The sequence below is a fragment of the Gouania willdenowi genome, chromosome 9 (assembly GCF_900634775.1).
Source record: "Gouania willdenowi chromosome 9, fGouWil2.1, whole genome shotgun sequence".
Classification (NCBI taxonomy): domain Eukaryota; kingdom Metazoa; phylum Chordata; class Actinopteri; order Blenniiformes; family Gobiesocidae; genus Gouania; species Gouania willdenowi.
The window spans coordinates 17,513,824-17,540,504 of NC_041052.1; the positions used below are offsets into that span (position 1 = coordinate 17,513,824).

At 38.7% G+C, this 26,681-nt stretch overlaps 2 protein-coding genes across 5 annotated transcripts; both read right to left on the reverse strand.

Moving 5' to 3' along the window:
- Positions 1–687: 687 nt before the first annotated feature.
- LOC114469988 (junction-mediating and -regulatory protein-like) lies at positions 688–17,966 on the reverse strand. Of its 4 annotated transcripts, none has more exons than XM_028457953.1 (10): positions 16,747–17,966; positions 11,784–11,957; positions 8,784–8,934; positions 6,661–6,830; positions 6,429–6,594; positions 6,084–6,253; positions 5,115–5,198; positions 3,435–3,530; positions 2,812–3,358; positions 688–1,860 (listed from the first exon to the last, which is right to left on the reverse strand). In XM_028457953.1, exons 1-10 carry the CDS (start codon positions 17,473–17,475, stop codon positions 1,553–1,555), a joined length of 2,595 nt encoding a protein of 864 aa, XP_028313754.1. In that variant the 5' UTR covers positions 17,476–17,966; the 3' UTR covers positions 688–1,552. The 4 variants fall into 4 exon arrangements, with proteins under 4 accessions (XP_028313754.1, XP_028313756.1, XP_028313755.1 ...); XM_028457955.1 differs by having other exon boundaries at positions 6,084–6,196; positions 16,741–17,966; XM_028457954.1 differs by having other exon boundaries at positions 6,084–6,208; positions 16,741–17,966.
- Positions 17,967–19,904: 1,938 nt separating this feature from the next.
- LOC114470386 (betaine--homocysteine S-methyltransferase 1-like) lies at positions 19,905–24,415 on the reverse strand. The gene is made up of 8 exons (XM_028458570.1): positions 24,345–24,415; positions 23,554–23,686; positions 23,359–23,471; positions 23,046–23,237; positions 22,778–22,925; positions 22,237–22,419; positions 20,248–20,476; positions 19,905–20,133 (listed from the first exon to the last, which is right to left on the reverse strand). The coding sequence occupies exons 1-8, from the start codon at positions 24,363–24,365 to the stop codon at positions 20,037–20,039; spliced, it is 1,116 nt and encodes a 371-aa protein (XP_028314371.1). The 5' UTR covers positions 24,366–24,415; the 3' UTR covers positions 19,905–20,036.
- Positions 24,416–26,681: the final 2,266 nt, after the last annotated feature.

Genomic DNA, 26,681 nt, shown 5'->3' on the forward strand with positions numbered 1-26,681 from the left:
GACGAGTTTTAGTTTCAGTCTGACACACATACAGTACATGAGACGGGAGGAAAAAGTGCAGTTCACTCAAAGGACACCAGTGCAAATCATGATACCAGAGAGTTTGTGTGTGTTTGTTTACAATCTGTGTGCAACGCTCCCTTCATTCTCTCACAGGATCCTGCAGATATCATCCCTGTTGCTGTAAATCAAACCGACACTTTCTGATTGTAACACTTACACACCCATCGGCACTAAAGCCCTTCCAGCTTCAAGTTTCACAGCCAAAAGTTTCAAATCAAGTAAGATAATAAATGTCATGTGCAGATGACATTTACACGTACCACGGCGTATTAGGGCCACGTTAAAACAAAATAAAATCTGGGCACTGGGAGATAAAAGTCGTATTATTTCAAGAAAATTGTCGTCATTTTATGAGAATTAAGTGGTATTTAAATAAAATCGTAATTTTAAGAGATTAATGTCATAGTATTTCGAAATTAAAGTCGTAAAATTTCAAGAATAAAGTCATAATTTTATGAGATTAAAGCAATAATTTTTCAAGATTAAATATGTAATATTTCGAGAATAAAGTCATAATTTTATGAAATTAAAGTCATAATAATTCAAAATTAAATATGTAATTTTTCAAGAATAAAGCCGTAATTTGATCAAATTAAAGCCATAATATTTCAAGATTAAAGCCGCAATATTTCAAGAATAAAGTCGTAATTTTATGAGAATAAAGCAATGATATTTCAAGATTAAAGACCTAATGTTTCGAGGATAAAGTCGTAATTTTATGAGAACAAAATTGAAATACAAACACAATTTTGTCTGTGTTGCGGTCATCGTGTGGAGGAATGTGGAACATTTAGTGAGATTATACTTCTCTTTAGGTTTCACACATGGTGAAATACAGAGCCTTTTGGCCCATCAACACCACACTGGTATCAGTTTAAGAAATTTAAAGCAACTCTGCAGATGTTTGCGTTTGTTAAACCAGACTTATTTGGACCAAATAGTCTCTTTTGTAGAGGAGGAACTGGATGGAAGTGGTCGAGTTCAGGGCTATTGGTGTTAGTTGTGTTGACTTCATCAGGGAATTCTGAGCGCTGTACCATTAATTTATTAAGATACAGCTTCATTCTCATAAAATTGCACCTTTTTCTCATAAAAATACGACTTTATCCTCATAAAATTACAACTTTATTCTCAAAATATTACGACTTTAATCTCGTAGTGCTCGGATTTCTTTTTATTTTAATGTGGCCCTAATATGTTGTCGTATACACATAATCAAAAATAAACAAATAAAAAGTAGCATTAGCTTGTTCTGATGAAAGGAGTAGAACCACAGTGATGCACAGCACAAGTGATGAAGGTAAAATGAGTGGACAACAACTGAAGAGAACACAGGCCTTTCTGAGTGTCTGTTGAGAAGTGGATAACGGCTCTGATTTGTAGTCTAGTCACTAAGACAGTGTGTGTACCGTTTTTGTTGTGTGTCCACAGTATTACACTCACAGAACAGCAGTGTGTGTGTATGTGTGAAAGGATCAGCCTCAAACTTCTAGCTGTCCCAGTCGGGGCAGTTCAGTGCGTCGTCGTCTGAGTCAGAGTCTGGCGACGCCTCCTTGATGCGGCGCAGCGCCTCATGGATGCTCCTGGTCAGCGGGTCGGCGGAGGCAGGGAGTTCCCCCGGCACCCTCCTCTCTTTACAGGGAACACGGCGGAGTTTGACCCCTTGGCGAATCTGAGCCAGGATGCTGTTGGGTTCGTCGTCATCTTTGGAGGCAGGCGCGGATCGCAGGTCGACTTTCCTCAGGTGAAAGCTGCCCCTCTTTAGGGAAGCGAGCACCTCATCCATGGGGGAGCTGACTGTAAAACAGGATGACACAGTATTAATGGACACTGCGATAAGGAAAACAACAACGTAAGACTGATGGCAGGGTTGGGGTTCTGGTCAATTCTAATTGTGTAATTGATAATTAATTACAAGTATGATGTAATTATAAATAAAAATAATGTATCACACTGTTTTTAATATTCTGTTTTTTTTTTTGTAAAGTGTCCTTGGGTGGCCTAAAACACACTTTTAAATAAAATAATTATTATTATACTTATAATTGATTGTAATTGTCTTCAGATAATTTACCTTGTAGTTGCAATTAGCATGGAAATAAAAAAAACAAAACAACCGTCATTTACAATTTAATTAAACACAAACCCGGGGAACCATGTTACAGTTCTATGACTTACACATACGTAGTGATCAATCAATAAAATATTTTATATTTTCATATCAACTTTTCCCACTACTACCTGTCTGTTCTTTTATGGATCATTTTATCATTTAAATCATAATAATTAAATCGAAGGGTATACTGACACAAAAAAGGCTCAGACGCCCACATCAATGACAATAATATCTATATTTTCATGGACGAGGAAGCCCGGCAAGATAACCAAGAAATGAAAAAGAAATTGGATGATACTGTAGATCATATTTTTTAGTTTATTTTACAGCTGATTAAATACATGGGTCAAAACCGACTGTTATCGTAAGAGATGCTAACAGAAAGCTAACACAAGAGGAAGGTTTAGTTTGATGGAATTATTTATTTCAGGCTCAGTAATTGTGATTAATTAAATTTGAGAATGTAATTGTATTTGACTTTCAGGGGGAAAATAATAATCGTGATTTTAATTGTAACTGGAATAAATGCTGGTCAACGTAATCAAAATTGAGTTGTAATTGAATATGAGTATTTGAAGATGAAATTGTAATTGACCCCAACCCTGACTGATGGTACCTAATATTTCCTTTACCTCTCCTGCTGTGGGCGTCAAACTGTGGCGTCTTCCTCAGCTTTTTACGTGCACTCAGCAGTTGGTTGCTGTCAAAAAAGCGAGGGATGAACGGGCCGAGGGAGTCCAGAGTCTGCTCCTCTGCAGCCATCCTCCCCTCCACCCAGTTACCGTGTCGACCCGGGATCTCCGAAGGCGACACTTCCTCTTTTGCTAGCGGAGGAGGTGGAGGAGGAGGCGGGGGAGGGGGTGAAATAGGGGAGGACAGCAGTGATGACAGTGAGCAGGGTGAGCAGGACGAATCGGCAGGGCTGTGTGCAGGGAGAGGCGGCAGGGACACGCTGACGGTGGTGACGGGCTGAGTGGTGAGGGTGGAGCCGGGGCTGGGGTCCGTCTGCACGCTGGTGCTCTGGAACAGCGGCTGGCCTTGCCTCTGCACACACACATAGTCCATACGCTCGTCCTTGTCCCGCACGCCGCTCGCTTCCACGCTGCGCCCTCGCTCTTTTTTTCTGGCGTGAGCCGCACGCAGGCGTGTGGACTTCAGGATCACCTGACCTGGGTACCGCTGGAGACAGAAAGGATGCTAAATAGTAAGTAAAAAAAGAGGTATGGTATGGTTACACATGTGACAGGACCTTCACCTGTTTGAAAGTACGCAGCCTGTCCAGAGTTCTCTGCCGCTCCTGATTCACTCTGAGGATTTTCCTTTCTTCTTCATCCACATCTTTGTATTTCATCTGGAAAATACAAAAATACAATTATGTCATATCATCTAGTGCAGAAGTCACCAACACAGTGGTCCACATGGACCATGTGAGGGACCCTCAGGAGCAAAAAATGGGAGGAGAACATGCAGATAAATGAATGCAGTGGGCGCAATGCAATTCATCAAATCTGGAACCGTTTGCGATGATTGTTTCAGCACAGGAAAATAGTTTGACTGACAAGCAGGTGCAAACACACACGCAGAGATCCACTGCAGTAAATGCTTACACAAAACACAGCGGAGATGAAAAAAAACGCTCCAGTTAACCTTTTGTAGTATGAGAAAATAATTCAAATAAAACAATAATCAATAATAACAACACTGAATGAGAAAATAAATGGTGAGTAAAGTGCGTGTGAGCGAGAAAAAAGCTTCACACCCGCGATGGTCGCGTGTGTGGACTCTGGTGTAGCTGTGGTGAAGAGAAGATGCTGTGCGCACTACGGACGCATCGCTTCAGCGATGTTTTGATCGTCAAACTCTGGTGTTGCGTTGATGGAAGGAGCATCAGACCAGAATCAGCTAATCAGATGCCTAATTTATGCAGTGATGCACAATGTTCACATATGAGAGTGTAGTGACACAGCGCTACTCAGGAAATCAAACCTGCTAGATGATGGTCAGTAGATCATCTTCAAATGGTGCAGACTGACTGACATACTGTGTTGCTGTATTAACTCAGATCAATGGTGTCAACAGATCAATAGGATAGTTTCTGTCCAAATCTGCCTATTTATCATGGACTGATCATAGCAAAGTAACAGGACCGAGAAGTCCATCTGTCTCATATTTAACTTCCTCAAATGTCATTGTGTGCTTCTGTGCGCCTCACCTCTCCACATTGAACGAGCAAAACGCATATTTAAATAGGGCGGTCTCCACCACTTCTGCACATGCACTAATCATTGCTGCAATCAGCAGGTGAGGAAACTGCATCACCAAAGGATTTAGGGACGCAATTGGTTTACCACCCTTTATTTCAGATCTTAGTGAATCTGCCCCTTAGTATTAAAGAAGTGCTTTTCTAACTAGTAGCCCTTCAAACTATACAGTACCTATGAAGTAGCTCACAGTTTCAGAATGGTTGGGGTCCCCTGGTCTAGTGGGTATGATGCCCTTTGGGATCATTTTGTGTGCATGAAATTTGCATACAGGTAACAAAAGTACAGTTTAATTTATTTTAATGAATGAGTGATTAGAAAGGCTGCCATACAGTTGTTTATTGTGGGTTGAACTTGTCCTTAAGTCTCTAATACAATCGCAGGACAGTCGGCCACTGCTTCCTGTGGATAGAAAACTCTTCACTTCCTGTTATGCTGATAGCCTTGTCCCCCCAGGTGTCATCATTTGTTCTTCTGATTTTGGAGTATTTTGCATTTCCCTGAGTTCTCACACTGATGTTATATCAAGATCTTCTTCCGTAGATTTTCTTATACTAACACTTTTAAAGCCAGTTATAACACAAAGAGTGGGCTGTTTACTAGTCTATTCAATATGTGGTGTAAACATTCCTGAATTCCCCGAGCAGATGCTGCTATTATGGATGGACTGTTACCTGTAAGACATGGTGGGATATGGAATCCTGATGAAGGGTTTGGCGTCTCTGCTGCTTCTGGGTGTGGTTGGACACACAGATTTCCTACAAAAAACATGGAGATTTACTCTATAACACACTGGTCAAGAAACTTCCATGTCAAAAATACAGAAAACCATACCAGCAAATACAGTACCTGTTGAACAGATATTTAATTACATTATTTCAGCTGATTTGGTTTCAGTATAGTATTACTTCAGTTTTAATAAACCAGTAGGTTAAATAAAATAATCTAAGCACATAGTGAAGTAGGGATGTTAAAATAATACCGGTTCAGGGGCCATGGAGTGGATCCTACCAGAAGAATCTTCACATTTTTTTAAAAACAGAAATTGCAATTGTCACAATACCGTTATTGATAGTTTATTATGTATAGATAGCATGTACTACCTTTACATCCCAGTCACAAAGATCTGAAACAAAATCTTTGTTTTTACTTCATAATACTTTTTTTTTTTTTTTTAACTTCATTTACTATATTTAAATCCAGATTCTATTATATGACAGTATCAATTTTAGCTTGGGATAGAGCTGCACGATTATGGCCAAAATGATAATTACAATTATTTTGATCAGTATTTTATTATTAATTACTCGTCCTGTTAGACAAAACAACTGTATTTTTATTCAACTACTTTTTAACAAACAATATGTGAACAGTTTAGAGTGCAAAAGAAAAACTTTAAAAAAGTAAAGCAAAGAATTTGTAAATATTTCAAAATGTCGTTTCCGGGTCTTACACTGTTGTCTTCCTCATTGTAGGTTGCAAAGTAAAATGATAAATATTTTCAAAAAAAAAAAAAAAAGTGCAGCAGAGCTCGTATTTTAAATGAAGAAAATCAATGACGATCAGGTTAATTTAATCGCGGCGGCCAAAAACTTAATCACGATTAAAATTTGATTAAGTCATGGTCATGTATGAACACACACCTTCTTGTTTCTCAGGTAGGAGCGCTTTGCAGTGATTCGCCCTCTCCTCGCCTCCAGCTGTCGAACGCTGACCTGGAGTCCGTGCAGCTCCACTCTCTCTGCAGTATCTTCCTCTGTAATGTCATCTGCACTTTCAAATGTATCATAGTACACCACCTCATCCTGACGCTCTGGAAACACACATGCATAAATACACAGCCTGGTGTGGATATGTATGGGACATGCAGATGTCGCAATGCTGAGTCATGCGCCACCACCAGGAATACGAAGTAGTTCATGGAAGGCAGTGGGTGTCAGGGCTGAAATGGAAGTCATGTACGTAGTGATAAAATCCAGTGATAATACCTGCCATTTGCCTGCGAACGCTGTCCAGCTGAGCGGTGAGCAGCAATTCTTCACACTGCAGTATCTCAGCCTGGATGTCATAAAGCTGGAGCTGGAGCTCGTAGTACTGTGTTTCCATGTGGTCTAACAGGGCCATCGCATCCTCACTGCTACACAAAGTCAGCATCTGCACAGACGTTGAACAAAAAACGTTAAAGGAAATTAAATGTAAATGTCGGGTCCACCGTCACACCTCCTCTCGAAGTGTATGTTTCCTCTGCTCCAGACAGATCTCCCTGGCCCTTTGCAGCTGCAGGGTTTCCTTGGCAACAGAGTAACGCAGCCTCTCCATGCGCTCCACCGCTGCCGTCCACGACGATTTACCAAATTTACGCTGGTCCAACTTCATGCGCTCGTACACGCCTATAGCACACAAACAAACACATTGGAGGGTAAAGGTGGTGTAGCACATTTATAGCATGTATGAGGCGGAGTCACAGAGTCCATGAGTTAGCATCACTGGTTCAGATGAATGGGCCATTCACCCACTATTTAATATATTGGACAGTAATGTGATAACTGTATATAACCTCTCAAAGGCAAGGCTTCTTATTGTCAGCAGAGTGAGACATCTATTGATCACATAATGGTATCACATAGTTTTTTGTTGTCTTTTCTTTCTTTTAGTTCTCACTATTTTTGTATGAAACTATTTACAAACACCTCTTTGATAACAGAAGTAGCCATAAGAATGGTCTTTGCCTGTTACTATAGTAACACAATGCACCAAAGAGCCATGGAGACTTAAAATCAAGTGGATATCGGAAAATAGAAAGTATTGTATGTAAAACAAACACGTGCAATTTGTATCAAATACATACATTAAGTTTAAATTGTAATTTATTTTTCATCTTGAGATGTTTGAAATTATCTACTAAATCATGACTTTGTAGAAATTTTGCAATAACTAGCTAAACGCAGTGATTCTCAAACTTTTTTGGCTGAAATACCCCCGACTCTCTTATTTATGAATCCAAGTACCCCTTTTGGCTGACTATATTTGCTCAGAATATTATGAAAAAAACAACTATAGAGCATAATGATGGAATGAATCAATAATAACACACATTTTAAAAAATCTAACTTTGTAAAGAAGTTGAATGAAACAGTGATTATAGTGCCTCCTGAATAGATTTATTTCTATGCTTTTTTTTTATCATTTTCCAAGACTCAAATAAAACAATTCAAACCCCCCTATTTTTAATATTTTCATTTGTTAATTTTCTACTATATCTCTATCAGGTAACCCCTGTAGTGCCATTGCATACCCCTAGAGCAGGGATGGGTAACTGTTATCACAGCAGGGCCATAAAAATATGATTGTCTGATCCAAGGGCCACATTATCAACATTAATGCCAGTATTAAAAATAACAACCAATCTGAGCATTAACACAGGAAACAACAAAGGTTTTGTCATTTTGTGTGTTTTTGGATTCATTTTGTGTATCATCTGTTATTTTAGGAATTGTGTGTGTTTTTGTTTGTTGTCAATCTGTGCCTTTTGGGGATTTTTTCAGTATTTATGTTGTTTTTGGGGATTTTTGTGTAATTGTTAGTGTTGTGTGTTTCTTTGGTGTCTATTTTGTATATGTTGTCCTTTTGTGTGTATTATGAGTGTTTTTTGGAATTTTTTTTGTGGTTATGTTGTTCTTACTTTGTGTATTTTTGTTGACATTCTGTGTATTTTTCTGTTGTTTTGTGTGTTTTTGAAGTTATTTTGTGTATTATGTTGGGCTTCATATTACTTTCAATTTCTTGAATTCCAATTTTTGCTGGAATTTTCTTGGGGGCCGCACATAATTAGACCGAGGGCCACATGTGGTTCCTGGGCCGCCAGTTGCCTATGTCTGCCCTTGGGGTACACTTACCCCCATTTAAGAAACACCGAGCCAAAGTATTATGTAGCATGTCATAATAGAGTCCTTATAGCAAAAGCGTGACTGAGATAACGTCAATGACGTTCTTCATTCTAATCTAGCCTACGGTCATTAATAATAAGACGGATTCTCTCATGAAGTAAATATTCAACCCACATCTGTATCATAGAGAGAAACAACAGGAGACGTAACAGGAATGTCGTATACAGGCAGAATCTGCTGCTAAAGCTGTTCTATCCATACGTTGTCCTTTCCTCCTCCTGCTCCTGTCAAAGCATGGCCATCTGCAGAACCTCATTAATAATACCAAATCGCATTAGCCCAGGGATTCAAACCAACAAACAGCTCAATAGCACATTGATGCCACTGCTATGAGTGTGTAATCAGTCTGATCTGTGTTGACTGGGTGTTGGCAGTGACAGAGATGATATCCGGTACCTTTCTGAGTTCTGGCGGTAATTTCAAAGTACTTCACAGTAAACTCCTGGATGTTTAGAACCGCATCCTGAGCTTTTTTCTGCCAGTCGGAGTCTTCCTTTTTCAGAGTCTCGATCCGCCTTGGGCCCAAGTAGTCATTCTCCATGGAAATCTGTGGGTAGAGGATCGGTTCTCAGTGTGACACTAACATAAGCAAACACAGGAAATGTTGGTTTGTAAACTATCAAAATGACAAAATAAACTTTGGAGAAGTTTTTCATATTCTAATGTGTTACATTATTTACAGAAATACTGTAAAATTAACAACATGGGTTTAATTTGTCAAACTTAGCAATCACAGACTTATGTCACAGACTATGTACCCATGGTGCAGAGCGCACCTTTGACTTTGACACCCCTGGACACTGTTTACATTTTTCTATATTTTTATATTTTGCACATTCAATAATCCTTTTTAATGTTTACATTATTTTCTATTTTACTGTATAGATGTGTCTTACTAAATTGAGTGTATATTGTTAATGCATGGCCTTGGGGAACAGTCTTTACATTTCACTGCACATCTGTATGAGTATGTGACAAATAAAAACCTTGAATCATGAATGTGTTAATATAAGGCTTTACCTTTCTTTTCTCTCTTGTTTAATCGTCTTTACTTGAAGTGTAACATTCATAACTTGTATTACTTTCATAAACTGTTTTTTTCTTCCTCCTATTCTATGGTGGAATAATGATCATGGTGGCCAATGTTTTATGTTTAAAGTCATGTTATGTATTGTCTAGTAAGTTTGCAAGAGGAAGTTAAGTCGATGTAAACTGAATCTACCTTTTCTTGTTTGTTTGTTTATTTATTTGCGCAGCATAAAAAAAACACATTTTATGTACAATAAACAACAGCAGAAAGTGCTCAAAAGCAGTAGGCAGAAGTTCAAGTTAATTATAGGTGCCTACCCCTCCTTCACAAAATAACATTTTAAACTTCACATTTGCCTATACAGTGCAAAATCATACATACTTTTATCGTTTATGTGCGTTTGTAACAAAAAGTAATGGAAAAATAAACCAGAACATTTTCTTTTTTATCGTTTATGGTCGCTCAAAATTAAAAGTAATGGAAAAATAAACCAGAATCTTTACTTTTTAATCGTTTATGTTCGTTTGTAACTAAAATAACCATCAGGGTTGGGGTCAATTACATTTTTAAGCTACAATTATATCTTCAATAATCCATGTTTAATTACAACTCAATTACAAATACCAGCATTTTTCCAATTATAATTAAAGTTACAATTATTATTTTTCCCCTGAAAGTCAATAACAATTATGTTCTCAATTACTAAAGTTCAATTACAATTAGTCACAATTACTGAGCCTTTAATAAATCCCATTAAATGTTACCTTCCTCTTGTGTTAGCTTTCTGTTAGCATCTGTTATTATTACGGGTTGGTTTTGACCCATGTCTTAAATTAGCTGTAAAACATACACAAAAAATATGATCTATCATGTAATTTCTTCTCTTATTTATCTTGTTATGCTTCTTTATCCACAAAAATATTGGTATTCATGTTTTTGCGTGGGTGTCTGAGCCTTTTTTGTGTCACTATACCCTCCATTATTTATTTTTTCTAAAATGGTAAAATGATCCTCAAGAGAACTGACAGGTAAACTTGATGTGAGACATTTTAATAATTAATTTGTTACCAAAGTAGGCCTACATGTAATCCGTAGAACTGTAACATGGTTCCCACGTTTTCTGTTTAATTACATTTTAAATGCCAGTTTTTGTAGAATTCCCATGCCAATTGCAAAGTCAATTATCTGAACTCAATTACAATGAAATTACAATTACAACAGCAACATGTTTTTTCAATTACGATAACAATTATAATTATGTCATAGTTGTAATTATTTATCAATAACGCAATTAGAAATATACTTGATCCCAATCCTGGTTACCATTAATGTCACCTTTGCTAATGAGTAGCATTATTGATAGTTGATTGAATTATAAAATGTGTATGTTTTATATCAAGCTAAATGTATTAATGCAACCATGAATATGTAACGGCAATACACAAATATTTTAATGATACGTAAACAGCTACTGAATTTACTGACACTGGAGGTCAGCAGCACTGAAAAATTCTGAATAAAACATATATATTTTGTTCTAAACTCAATCTAAAAGCTACGTGTCTTCTTATGTATCAACTAGAGGTGTCTCGATCCAATATCGATATCAGATACAGTATCGGTCCGATATCAGCCTGAAAACAAATATCGGATTCAAATTTCCAATTTTTTTATTTTTGCAACACTGTATATATTATGTTGAAGGTTAAAATGTATGTAACCAATTGGTTAATAATAAATGGGTCAGTTTTTCTCATACCTACTGTTGCTGATTATCATTCTCTGTTGAAGTAACATCACTTGATCAAGTCTTTTCTAACATTCCACACTGCAAAATAAGTCATTATTATTTTTTTATGAAAAAAATAAATAAATAAAAGTATGTATGATTCATGCTGATATCGCATCGATTCAATGTCGGTATCGGCCGATACGCAAGGCTGCAATATCGGTATCATATAGGAAATGAAAAAGTTGTATCGGAACATCCTTAATATCAACTGCAACCAGCAGTAAAACTATAGGCTAAAGACTGCATGATTTATTAATGTGTCAGTGACACAACAGGAAACCGGAGAGCCACACGACTCTTTTAGATGCCATCCCAGTCCCTGGAGTTTATTCTATCTATCCATCCTCCATAACTTAGCCATCTTCCTCTTCCTCTTACAAATCCATGGTATGTTATCCAAACTGCATGCAGTCTGCCCAGGGACATCTTACCGTCTTCTGGTGGTTTGATGTCACAAAAAGCACTATAAATCCTTTTACACTGCTACAATAAAGCAGCTTGTTTGTGGGTAAATGTTAAAGTCCTTCCTCTATTTAGAAAGGAAGTGTGTTAGTGTTTGGGTGAAAGCTGTTACCTTGATCTGCTGTCTGCGCAGCATTGCTAGTTCCCTCATGTCTCTGAATGGCTGCAGCAGGTACTGGTACAGCTGTGTAGAGGCTTCCAGCAGGCCTCCATAGGCCTCATCCTCTTTCTCATAAAGCTCCAGCAGCTCCACCATACTGTCCATATACTTGTGCTTCTCCAGCAACTGCATCACACACACATCAGGAAAATTAATGTTAGTCCCGTCAATGACTATTAGGAATTCAATCAGGTAAATGACAGGCTAATTATAAGGCTTAGAGACAGTCGAGCCTGATAAAACGTGTAGCAGCTGTAGGTTGATTATTCATTCATAAGAAGGGACAGACTTAAATTAATATTGTGCAATTTATGAGATTATACATTCGTATGGCAAATTTACAGTATTATGTATGTATTTTGTTCCTTTTCTTCACTAATCTCTGGAGAGAAAAAAGGACACAGAATGATTTATTTGGGTTTTGGATTGCCAGTTGAGATTCAGCTCCTAAAGAAGCAAACATACCAAAGAAAGCTTAGATTAGAACATATACGTAAGTCTGCAGTTAACACATACTCAAAATGATATTGTCTTTCCTCTAATTCACGCAATTCAACCTCATCACATTAATTCGCTCTTTCACAAGCTCTTATAAACTAGTCAGGTAAGGGAGTTACGGCACATTAACTATTGTCAGTGATATAATATAATTAATAATTATCAAATGGTTACCCTTTGTTAAATTATTGTTCTTGTTTTCTATTTATTTTTTGTTTGGTTTTTGTTTGTTTTTTTCAAATTTGTTTTTAAATGTTTTTTTTTTTTTTACTTTATAACATTTATAAGTATTTTTTATGTTATAAATTGCAAAAAAAAACAAAGTTTAAAATAAAATAAAAAATAATTAGCAAATATTGGTGAGGAAAACATGCATTAAGAGCCCACAAAAATAATGTAATAGGAACAACAGGTTCCTTACTGTTGTGAAAGGTCCAGTACAATACTATTTCTCACCCATCTCCATTTGTTCTAAGAACCCCAACAACATAGTACCTGTAGACGCAGACTCTACACAACAGTTGATCACTAGCGATTTTCTTTTGCTATCCACACACTCGTTATTGTTTTCAGCCAAAAAACTGCACATTACAGTAAAACACATAGCTATGTAATTGTGAGTCAGACAAACACTGTTTCAGGGTGTGTGCGCGGCAGCAGCAGCAAAGTTAATCAGCGGAGTCAGCTGCTTCAAACACTCACCGGAGCTGCTACGTCACTTTCTTGTCATCCTCTCCACTACTTATTACAGGAATAGTCCATTCAAGGTGAGAGTCTACAGTTTTGTCCAACCTCTGCATCGCATTGGGTCGCAAACACGTCAGATCATCTCAAAGGCGAAACGAGGCAGTATAACGGATACTAAAAATGGAACTGCTCCGGGTGCTACAAAGTTGCTGCCCACTGCTCCTCAGGGAGGGGTTAAATGCAGAGAACACATTCCGTGTATGTAGCTTTACATACAGTGTATGACAATAAAGTATAGAAAGTGTCTATTTGTACAGTTGCCCTCCGGACAACCCCCGGTGCTAATGGTATGGTTCCGAAGTACAAGTACGTAGCGTCTTAGGATTAGGGTAAGGTTATAACCCAATATCGCAACAATTTTTAGGGTTAGGCGGGGTTAGGTTTAGTCTTAGTTACGTGACCTAAACTGGCCAATGACTGACCTATCACGTGACCTAAACTGACCAAATAGGGGCGCTACGTACGGATACAGTAGAATGTCGGTATATTGATACGGCAACCGTACGAATAGCCACTGCCTACAGTATAATGTATATTCTATATTAAACTGCAGAGTTTGTTTTAGCTGTGAGGTAGTTTGAGAGGGAGGAATTCACATTCTTATAGGGTAGGAGGAGCCAGGATTGTCAGGAGGAAGAGTTTCTGCTACGTGATGTCAAGTAGCGAGAAAAATCCAACTTGCCCAACAAGGGAGGGAGGAGACGGCACCTTTTCAACTTTGTCCCTCTGAATGTGGCTAAAGGGATGTATATCACTGTAGCAAAACCAATATAAAGTGAGTTTTTCATATTGCTGCCCCTTTAAATGAAAAACAAGTTGTAAACCATTGAGGACATTTTGAATAACTGTAAATAATAGGACAATGTGTGGCAGTAGTTCTCCAGAGCAAAGGCCACGATGTGTTAGTGAGCAGAGTTGTTTCTGCTGGGTAGAGGATCGATACACTCACATTTGAGCCGGACTTAACAACCCTGCTTGCTACCAGCAAACACTAAAATAGCCATTAACTCAGCCCTCAAATGGAGTGGGAGGATCAATAGGTCAGTGTGTGTGTGTAGAGCAGCTCAGTGATTGTTTCCAAATGAATTACAAAGGCAGAGGTGATAAAGATGACTAAAAAACTAAATTCACGTCATAGCTAGTGTGTCTTTGGTCAAGCAGAAATGCACTGAAGAAGAAAAGCTACTCATTGTCTTTTTTATTCCGAGGTGCTGTCTTAATCAGGAGTCATTCATCATTCTTGTTCCTGAATAGTCACTGTCCTGCTGGTTTTAGATGAGTTGGTCACTAAATAGCTTCATTATTTAATAGCACAGCAAAGAAGACACACCTTGGACTCATTACTTACAACTATATTAGCATGGAGCCTCTTCAATTACTATTTTAACATACAATCTATTATAAACTCTCTCTTGTTCTAGATGCTGAAGAAAAAAAATCTACACAAGCCATTCTAAGCTAAAAAAAAAAAAAAAAGAGAGCCATTATATCGTCTAATAAACAAGAATTTTATACTATTTCAAATGTTTAACATCTACTCTCCATTCTATCCAAGTCAAATGTCTATAGTACAGTCCTGAGATATTCATTTATGAGATGTAATGGGACTATGTCAAAAAAAAACTCCAGTTTTAACAACTTTTCTTTAACTCAAGCTATGTATCTCTTTACATAGCCTCAGAATAGACTTTAAAAGTTCTGCTGCTGGTGTATAAATCTGTGAATGGGTTTGGTCCAGAATACATCAGTGACATGATAGTCAGGTATGAACCCAGCAGGTCTCTCAGATCTATGGACACAGATCAGATAGTGGAGCCCAGAGCTCACAGTAAACATGGTGATGCTGCTTTTAGTTGTTATGCTGCAAAGAAGTGGAACAAACTGCCAGCAGAGCTGAAGTCAGCATCAAATGTGAACATTTTTAAATCAAAGTTAAAGGCACTTTTTTTCTCTACTGCATATGATTGAGAGAGAGATTTTTTTTGTCATGTTGATGTAATGATGATTTTACTGATAATTTTAATTGATTTTACTGATGATTTTAAATGTTCTTATTGATTTTAAACAATTGAATGTTTTACCATGTAAAGCACATTGAGTTGCCTTGAGTATGAAATGCGCTATACAAATAAATTTGCCTTGCCTTGCCTTGCCTTCACATTTAATAAAAATTGGAAAATCAACGACCTTTATAGCCCAGCAGAGGGCAACAAAACACAATCACTGGCCTAAATTACAATTTGTCAGGATTTTCCTAGAAATACAAATAAAGATAGTTTTTAACTGGCAAATGTAGTAAAAACACACATAAGAGGGGATATTAGATGAAAATTACATGTTCATTAGTCTTTGTATTCAATATATATATATATATGGATATATTGCATAAGTAAGCGACATATCTCCAATCCACTGCAACGGAGTGATGCTGACTATCGAACTCTCCTCCATTAATCTCTCACAGGACTTCTTGCACTGCCTGGCTCCATGAGTCATGCATTAATCCATTGCTATTGATTAGTCAGACATTGTAAGAGCCAATAAGTATGGAGTTTGTCAGTATAAAGATCCTTTAATCAAAAGACAAGCTGATGCCTGGTGTATGCCTGCAGTGTATTTACTATCTAGGATTTCAAAGTAACTTGTTTGTAAAAATCCAAGTAGAGCTCATTTATAGGAGTGGATCTGGCAGGTCACTATCTGTATTTGTATTTGTACAAATAAAAATGTGGCCTCAAGTGAACCCGATTAAACCAATGACAGCAGAAATGTAAAGACATAAGGGTATCCTAATCCATATTGATGCTGTTTTCTTTAAAATAATTCAGATTATTCATATGATATCGGCCTGCTTTATTCTATGGGCTAAAATTGTTGTGATCTAACAGCAGATTTCCAGTCAGCTGGTTGTAATGGGATCCTTCTGATCAGTATTGGATCTCCACTGGAATTAAATCTAAACGTAATCAATACCTACCATCTAATAAATCTGTTCTGACAAAAAAAAATCACATAGTAATGCAGATTTGATGGCCTTGCTGAACCTTCAGCAAATAGAAAAGGTTTTTTTTTTCTTTTCCTTTATGCTTTATTAATAAAGATCAGAATATAGATAAGAAAATAACTTCATAAATTCATCTTAATTAGAGGGTAAGATTATTAGGAAGGACATAAAAAGGTAGGAAATAATTGCACAATTAATCTCATTTTAATCGTGATAACAATTTTGGTTGCCATGATTAAATAAACCTGATCATTGGCAATATTTACATTCATAATATGGGTTCTGCACTCTGTAGTAGTGTATTCATTAAGTTAGCCTTTTTGGTACATTTTAAATTATTGGGTTAATTTTTTATTATTTTTTAAATAATAATTCCTATTTAAAGTTCAATTTTGCACTGTAAACTGGACACGTATTGTTTAAAAGTAGTGTAATAAAAGCTTCTTCTGTTTTGTTTTTTTTACCAAATATGATCAATAATTGTGATTATAATCATGATTAAAAAATTTATAGTGATGATCATTTTGGCCATAATCGTGCAGCCCTAAGTTAAAGTGTGTAGTGCACGTGTAGACAGATGTGCGTGTGTGCGTGTAAATACAGAGGTCATGTCACAGGTTGCAGTGTACTGTGTGGATCCAGCTGTGCAGACAGACACACATTCACCTCCTGCAGATGTCTGGTCGCTCGGTTCTGAGCCTCCTCGTAGCCGGACTGTCTCAGCTCGCTCAGGCTCTCGTAGTACTCCTCCGGGTCGTCACTTTCTGTGAACAGGACCTGGGACAGGATCTTCCAGCCGCAGGTGTCGAGGGCGTGGCCGAGGTACCTCTGTAGGCTGCTGCACAGCTCGTCCATCTCTGCCTCGGGTACCTCTGTGGGGCCGAACAGCACAGTCCACACCCCGGCAGGCTCCTCGGGGAACACCGGGAGACAGGGCTCCATCACCGCGCTCACCGAGCACAGCTGCTGGTGGACGGCACGGAGGTCCTGGAAGGAGAAGAGGCCGGCCCAGCTGCACTCCTCCCGACTCCCGCTGTCCGACTCCTCCGGCTCCAGAGAGGAGGACACCCGGGCCTCAGAGTCAGGACAGGTCGCAGTTCGATTCTTTACTACAGACCTGGTTTTAGGGCTCACTCCTCTCCTGGGTGACTTCTCCCTGGTGGGACTTTCAGGCCATTTTGTTTTTTCTCCATCCAGCCAAGCTGCCTCATGGACCGGGTCCTGGCCGAAGCTTCGCCTCTGCACCGTCCTGTCGTGACACGTTATGGCGAACTTTCCCTCCACCTCGTTCCAGGCCACGATGAACACAAACTTGTGTTTCTCCTTGTCCTCAAAGGCATTGGGGCGGACGGCCACCCAGCCGGACTCTACGCTGTCCTCCATGGTGAAGGACATGTCTGTGTCTGTCTGTGATGCTGCTGCACACAGACCGGATCCGTGTCACCCTCCTATGTTGTGGTCTCTGCGGGGACTGACGACCAGCAGTGCTGCCCTCCTCTTAGGCTCGATGCTGCGGAGCACCGCGGTGTCATCTTCTGTCCTCTGCGGTGTTTCCTACAGACCCGGGGCTTCGTCAGTAGTTTTTTTTTTTTTTTTTTTTAGAGAGAACAGGACACGGTCGGTGTGTGTTTATCAGAGCAAAGGCCGAGCAGCCCTCAGCTGTGGACCGACCGTTATTATCCTCGATGCTCCTGACTTCCTCCTCTGCGGTCATGGACGAACCAGGAGAAAAACAGAAATACTCATCCCCCAACAGCAGTCAGTACAAGTCCTGCAGCACACATGGTGTCTGTTTACCTGTCTTCAAACTCTCAGCATTTCCATCTTTTCCCTGCGTCGTTTTCAGCAGGACCATGAGCAAAAACAGGATGCCTTCAGGTACAATGGGAAATGTCGGTACTCCTAACAAAACACTCATCGGCTACTACTACTGACTATCGCTCAATCTCAACTCGATTACACGACTTCATTCACTTATTTAGAATTTAAAACACACTGGGTAAACGAATATACTATCAGAATACAATAAATGACAAAAAACAAAAACTGCAGAGGCAAAAATCGTAAATACACAGAAAAACCATATCTGTTGTTTTAATAAACAATTCCGATAAAATAAAAAAAAAAAGTGTATTGTGTAAAAAAACAAAACAAAAAAAAAAACAAATGCAGTTATGTTAATTCAATGTTTTAGGCACAATATGACAAAATAAAAAGCCTTGTGAAAATGTGTTGTCAAACTTCAGTTAAGACAATATTATAAGGACTCTTATGACAAATCTTATTTTTAAGTGGTTACTAACCTTTTTTGTTTTGCCACATCACTTCTACCTTTCCATAAAAAGAGAGTAGTTTCATTACTTTTGCATAGCTGTTTCAAATGTTGCTTTTTTGTATGAATGTATATATTTTCAAGTATAAATAGGTGTTTAAAAATAAATAAATAAAAAAATATATATATATCCTCCGCCTATCGCACATTGAGGGCTGGAGATAGGCACCAGCAGACTCACCTGACCCTGAAAACAGGAACAAGTGGATCAGAAAATGGATGGATGGATAAAAAAAAACATTCCAACATACCCTGAGAACAGCCTTTGAATAACCTCAAAGATTAGGGGTGTGAAAAAATAAAATCGATTTCACGAGATCGCGATTTTTTGGGTGCTGATTTTAAATTGATTTTTTATTTTAAAAAGTTCATTTTTTTTAATATTCAATCAATATTTTTGTGTATTTGTGAAATATCTCAGTGGTGGTTACAATGCTTTCAATGTGTTGCAATGGTTATTTGATACACTATTTTATGATGGTAGTGTGTAGCACTTCATTTTCTGTTTTTCAGTGAAAATGTGCAAAAACACTAATTATAAATAATAAATAGGATGTTTTGAAGCAAATAGTTTTTTACTCAATTTGTCCTCTGAATGATCAATATCTTCTGATGAACATATACAGCAACTTGATTTTTCATCTCTGTTTAATTTTGATATTAACTGGGTAGAATATCGCAATGATATTGTATTGTGGCCCAAGTATCGCGATACGTATCTTACTGCAATATCCTTGCCAATACTCACCCCTATCAAAGATACACAAGAACAGTTCATTCAGAATGTGAGGTTTCTTCTTCAATAAATGTATCTCTCGTTTCAAAATATCAACAAAAAAAATCAGGAGCAGATACGCATTTGCTGCTTAAACAGGAAGAGCAACAACAATAATAAAGATAAATAGAATAAACAAAATAAATACAATGAATAAATTATACACTCCTGGTCCTGTAACGGTGCCAAATTTAAACAATCATGGTTTTCGCAAGATTGCCTGATTGTCCTTGAAGGCAGCATCAAAGAGCAGCTGTGAATAGGGCACGTAAGGACGTAGTGACGTCAGTGGTGCAAAGTAGGATGCTTTGTAAACAAATGCGGTGATGCATTAAAAAAAAAAAAATCCTATTATGTTTGTTGTAATTAATGAGAGTTTTGATAAATACAGTATTTAATGAGGGTTTTCAATTTAAAAGGTCATGGAATGAAAGAAAATGTATTTAGAGGAATTGCACCAACATCTTTCACCTCACGCACGATGCTATAAAGAGAAATGTTCAATGGGTTCAGCTGTTACCCTAATGCTGGCCAAACACATTTAATTAGGATTAAAAGTCACAAACATTTACCTCATAAAGTGTGAATTGTTCTATTTATAGCCTGTGTTTATCTTTTGGTCCCGTGCTGTGATTGACTGGTGTGTAATCAGGGTAAGAAGATATTTAAAGATGATGGTGATGGAAAATTATTGAATAATAAAAAGAAAAGCTTTAATTTAATTCAGCATGGTGTTTATTAGTGCATTGAAACCAAAGAAACCATTTTAAAACGTTTTATAGACTCCTGCCCCAACCAAACTATTAATCAAATGTAAATAATTCATGTTAATGATAATGTGAAAAAAAATTAATCATTTTGATAACCATCAGCCGGTGTGGCCATGGAGGGGCATTTTGGACGTCCAGAGGCTGGTAAGAGGTTTTCCCAGTATTCTCGACGAGCCCTAAAACATAAGTTGATGGAAATATTGCTTAGGAACAAGTTTAAGCAAAAGTATAATCATCCACCAGACATTAGTTATATATTATACAGTGGTTGGGTTTTTGTGCTGTCCTACCTGGCTCTGACCCATGGCTTAGTGTGAAACTCCAGAGCAGCTCCCCAGAGTCCATGTTTCTCTGATCCTGGTGGGAGGAAGCCTCTCTCTGCTGATAGTTCTTCTGCTATGGCTCGAATATGATACGGTTCAAATCCGCAGCAGCCTCCTATGTAACGGATTCCTGCTTTGTAGGCCTCTCTGGCATATTTATGGACATCCCAACGGGTCATGGCTCTAGTCTCCAAGGCTGAGAATAGATTAAATTATAGTCTGGACATGAAGACAAACTCTCATCATTCTTCAGATAATTAGAGTTTACAATTAGAAAATCACAGTCACACAAATGTGCCTCACTTCACAAATTTCTTTGTTTTTAAACTTGTAATGCACTTTGAGCTGCATTTGTTGTATGAAAAGCACTTTCATAAATAAAGATTGATGATGATGAAATATGACATTATCACATACCCTTCCATCAATATTCTTTTTTTCTTTTTGAACTTGTCTGCACATGCTGTCAGCGGTTAACACTACAAGAAGTGCAATCATTATGAGACAGCAATGCATGTTTTGTTATTGCAATGAAATAAATTAATTTGTTTTATTGCATAATTGTGACCATCACCAGCCTTCCCTAAGAAAGAGTAAGAAACATTTTATTATAGGGAGGATATAAAAAGGGAGAGCAGTGTTACACCTAAGTGAAGGGGTGGTGGGGGAGGTGGAAGGGAGCAGGGAGGAGAGACTCAAGGCAGGAAATAGAAAGGGTAGCCGGCAGGCGCCCGCTGGCGGGCCCAGAGCCAGCAGGGACCGGACCCCAGGCCAGATGGACCCGGAACTGAAGCAGCACCGGGAGCAGCCCACCCAGGGAGGACGACCACATTCATAGCCGCCTACGGCACCAAGGGGACGCCGCAAGTCGCCCCGCCGGCCCCCAGGCGCACCGACCGAGCCCCCAAGAGCGCGCCAGATCGCCTTTTCTCAATGAGCCTTAGTTATTGCCACGGTCAGCCCCCTCCCCCACAGGGCCCAGCCAGACCGTCACACCTGCATGAGGAGCGCATAGGCCCGAGGCGGCAGTCCCATTTTCAAAAGTTAAACAAATATGGTGCAAAATAATGTGTTTTGTTAAGCATAGATCTTCTAATAAGAGCATTTCAAATGTTTGATGCTACATTTGTAAAAACAGTGGAGGATCCCTTTAACCACTAGGCCATCACTGCCCCAGGGTTGCAGGGCTCTGCTGGTGCATATTCCCAGCTCTCATTGGGTATTAGGTGGGGGTACATTCTGGACAGGGCGCCAGTCCATTCCAAGGCGACACACAGACAGCCACTCACAGTCACTCTTACGGGCAATTTAGAGACTCCAATCAACCGAACACAGTCATGTTTTTAGATTGTAGGAGGAAGCTAGAGTACCCAGAGAAAACCCATGCAAGCACAAGGAGAACATGCAAACTCCACAAAGAAAGGACCCGAGTGAGGTGGACGTGCTAACAACTAAGCCACTGTGCGTATCACAGAAATATTTCAAAAATAATTGCAATTACTCGGTAATTAACTATCAGACTGGATAGTTGCATGGAATACAATCAAACTTAATTAATAAAACATTAAAAAATTACTCCAAGGCTGAAAATTTTAATTTCTAATTTTGTTACACGGTAGCTTAGTAGTTAGCAAGAAGGTCATGGGTTCAAGCCCTGGGGTGGACGCTTGTGTCCTTTCTGTGTGAACGTTTGCATGTTCTCCCCATGCTGTGTGGGTTTTCTCTGGGAACTCCAGCTGTTGGGTTGATTAGAGACTAAATTGCCCATAGGAGTGAATGTGAGTGTTGTGTGTCGCCCTGCGATGGACTGGCGCCCTGTCCAGGGTGTACCCCCACCTAACGCCCATCGAAGGCTAGAAACGGGCACCAGCAAACCTCCGCGATCTTAGAAACAGGCAGAAGCGGGTCGGAAAATGGATGGATGGTAAAACATTTGAATAAATAAAATACACATACCAAAGGGAAACTCAGGTAGACTGACGTAGCCCCCTATGTTGCACTCAGGTGTGTGAAATCCTAGTGGTTGGACCATTAGATGAGCTCTGAGTCCAGCTTTCTCTAATCCCTCTTTCATCATCTTCACTGTGCGGACACCAGTCAGAGGATCCAGGTGACAGTTTATTCCCACAATGTCTGCTCCTGCACACGGAGACGGACACACACACACACGTACGTAAGGGCTGGACGATATGGACCAAAACTCATATTGATATTTTTTTGGGAAAATAGCAATATACGAAATAAATCCCGATAATTTTATTTCAAATAAAGTCTTACCAGAAAAACAATTAAGGGTTGAATTCAAATGCCATACACGCACATTTACTAGCAAACAGCTGCACAATATGTGACACTTTAGTCTTCTCCTCTAACGGACAGCACGTGTGAGTGAGTTGATATAGGCGATATTGGAATTTTCTATATTCGCTAAATAGAAAACTTGATACATCTTGAATCTCTATACATTGCCCAGCTCTAATACATATGTTGTGCATACCAGCTTTAACCAGCCTGACAGCGCACTCTCCAGGAGGGACTCCGTTCATGTCTCCTTGCGGGGCGATGCACAGCGTTGCAGCAACAGGTTTACGGCTGCTTTTCAGCACTTCCACTGCCCACACTGCTTCTTCAACATGTTCAAAGAACTGGAGAAAGCAAATGTACACAATGCAATATTAACTAACAAAAGGCCTGCACAGTGAACTGAACTAAACAGCCTGATTATATGTAGTGAGTACAGTTATTTTCCACAGTTCTGCTCTGACCTCCACTATGAAGAAATCAATGTCCTTTTGGAGGAAGTAATCCATCTGTTTTTTGAAGATGGCTTTGACTTCGGTCTCAGAGTTAGTCTTCAAATAACATGGGGTCTGAGACACACCCCCAGCCACCAGTGCCCCTCCCTCATTGGCCACCTCTCCAGCCAGGTTACAGGCTGCATCATTGATCTGGGCTCCCTGAAGCACAACAGAAACAACTCAAGTTATTACAAACACAGAAAGAATTTCCTCTTTAAAAGCACCAAAGGTTTTTCATAACCCCCCCCCCACACACACACACACACACACACAAACTAACAGTGATGGTGGTGACATTGCCACTGAGCTCCAGTTTATCATCACTGCAGTAGAAGGTGAACGTCTGAATCACATCAGCTCCTGCTCTCAGGAACTCCTTGTGCAGCTGTCGCACTGACGAAAGCAAACAGACACATTTTTCCAACAGGCCCTGCTCTTATATTGGTGACTGTCTGAGTGTCTGTGATCTATCTACCTGCTTCAGGATGTTCCACTGCAGCCTCAGGAGTCCAGTGTCCAGCCTTCACATAACCACGGCGCTCCAGCTGCATCACATAACCCCCATCTCCTACAACCACCTCCCCAGCATTCAAACGCTCCAAGATACCCTGACACACACACACACACACATTAGGAGTGAACAGGATAGAGATAGTTAGTGCAACAGGTTAAGTCACATCTTTGTAAAGTCTCAGTATTGTGTTAAGCATTAACTCAGTAGTAGATCAACATCTAAAACAATAAATCTTAAGATAGCTTTGTTTAAAATGAGAAGTTCAGTTTTGTACGTTAATGCTTGACTAATTATGTAATGCAACTTTATGAAACAGTTCATGTGAGGGCGTTTTGTTCATGTTTAACCAGACTGATACACTGAAGAATTGATAGCGGTGTTTGTTTTATGCTGGACACGCTTTGATCGAAGTGTTTGTGCTGCAATCTTTTAACAGTGCTGTGAAGAGCATTTTTCAGTTATAAAAATCAAGCACAAATTTGCGTGTCTTTTTCCCCCCCAGAGAACCCTATTTAGATCTGGTGCATCACTGCAGGATATGCATTTAAAGATTTTAGGTTTTATCATCAAAACCAATTTTGAGGCAAGAAACTTGAACAATTTATAAATGCTCTACCAAGAGAAAAAAAAAAGTGACAATCACAGGAGAAAGTTAAGGAGATATACAGATTACAACAAAACAAGAGATTGCAGCATTAGTTTTCATGACTTTATAAAGCCTGATAATCAAAGATCTTGTTCAATAGTCTTACCCTTCTCTTCTTGTGCTCCATTGTGGTTGTCTTATTACCAGCCTGACCTGTTTTATGCTGATATCAATAGCTCCGCCTTCAGCACCTCCTTCTTTCTAAAGAGTCATAAATTACCTTTACTTATACAGACCATAAATTACACACTAATGTCAAAAAACATCCCAAAAAAAAAAAAAAAAAAAAAAAAAGACAGAAACAAACTGAACACATGATTAGGTTCTAAAGGACTACAAGTTTGTTTTTTTAAATTGCATTTTGACATTCTGACATTTGCTTTGGGCAAAACTATGACATGCATGCTATTCACAGGCAGCTGTTCCACCAACAACTGGAGCTTCATTGAGCTTCTCTCTTTGCCTGTCTGACTAAACAAAGACGTTAAAAACTGGTGACTTGCAGAGTACACGTCTCATTTCAACTGCATGCAACAATGAGCAGAACATTTCATTTTGTATTGTATCAAACTTCAATTAAAAAAAATTAAAATAAGGTCTAGTTTTTTGCCTATTTTCGTAGTAAATATATGGTCAAACAGGTAAAACAGCATTTTCAAAATGTGTTCTTAGATCCTGTAATAGTCAGGTAACGTAAAAACCTTTTCTAAGTCTCTATAAAATTCTATTGATGTTTGTTTATTTTCCAATTATTATTATTATTATTTTTAATCAAAGATGAGGGACATGCCACCAAAGGAAATGCCTGAGAAGTTAAAAGTAAAATATTAAAAAAAACAATATTCTCATGAATAAGGAAGTCAAACAAGATAACCAAAAGGTAAGAAACAAATTGGAGGATAGATTATTGTTTTTATGCTATTTTATGATAGATTTAGGACTCAGGTTTAAACCCACCCGTTAAGATAACAGACAGTAACAGAAAGCTAAGCTACGTTTAGTTAAACTTGGATGAATTTCATCCAATTCTCCAATACAAAAAGAGACACTGTCATGCTATGATTAAAAAGTGCTTAGTCACTGGTGACATAACAAATGTTTCTTGTTTTGAGGCTGGTGGGAGAGAAAGGTGTTATGGCAAATTTTATATTCATCATCATATCCTCAAATGTATGTTCATGTGTACAATTTGTCATGTTTTAATACATGACGACTCCATTAATCTTTACACTTTTGAACAGCTGAATCATGATTAAACAGTACAGATCGTATTATTCTCAGTGCAGCACAGTCTCTGCCAAGGACATACACTGACGTACACACTTATCAAGACAGATAAAGACTGGAGCCAAACCTTCTCATAACATCTTCATCATCCTCCAACATTGCCACTATGGGCATCTGACTCCCTCCCTTTTGTCTCTCACTGTTGGGACCTTTTCTTATCTGTATAAAAAGCTTAAGCTTTGAAACTGTTGAAGCGGGGCGCGGCACTTCCTTCGGACGTCCGCCTGGACGGACGCTAATTTTGTTTCACTTTGTTCCATTTTGTACCTTTTTTCTTAGTTTAGAATAAACATTTTTTATATAAAATCATCAATGCTTCTCCTGGATTCCATCATTCAACCAGAGCAATGAATCATGTCTCAAATGAGGTCAACCGTAAATTCTGCCGTAACAATTGGCGATCACGAACAGGACCATCTTCTGTCCACCCCTCGGACAGAGACTGGATCACGAACCATCGGTTGAACCTCAAACACCAATTCGGACTAAGGTAAAGCTGCCTTTATAAATATATATATATATATATATGTAAATTTTCATTTACATATATGTATATATATTCGCTCTGTGTTGATTTTTTTTTTGGAACCAGTCAAGCATTGTATTGATTTTCAGCTTTGAGCTTTGATTTTGATCCTCAGCTGTTCTGTGTTTTGACGCAGTGAACTGCCATGAGAAAGGCTCAAATGGTTGAGGTTCTGTGCTTTTTAATGCTGTAGGTTCTCTCTGGTTTTCTTCGGGCTCGGATATTTTGTTTAGGCATAAAATACGGCTGGTCATTATTTACTTTGTTTTGTTCGGACACCCACAGCCTGTGAGGTCCTGACCATAGATAGACGGGCAACCAAAGTTTCCAAAACATCCCAGCGGTGCCATGATCTGAGTTCACCTCTGTACCGAAAGCAAAATAGATTAAAACCCCGAATCTAACCTAAATTGTGTTTCTGTGAATCAAACAGATGAACAACCCAATAAACAAATAATATATGCATACGCATATACAATCTTGGTATGATGTGAACTCAGATCATGCTTTCAGGCGAGTTTTACTTTTTTTTATCTTTGTTTTTATTTTGTTTAAACGTGGAATCAGATTTCTCCCTTTGGCTTGGCTTTAATGCTTTCATTTGACGAGTGTCAGCTTTTGAGAAAGGGA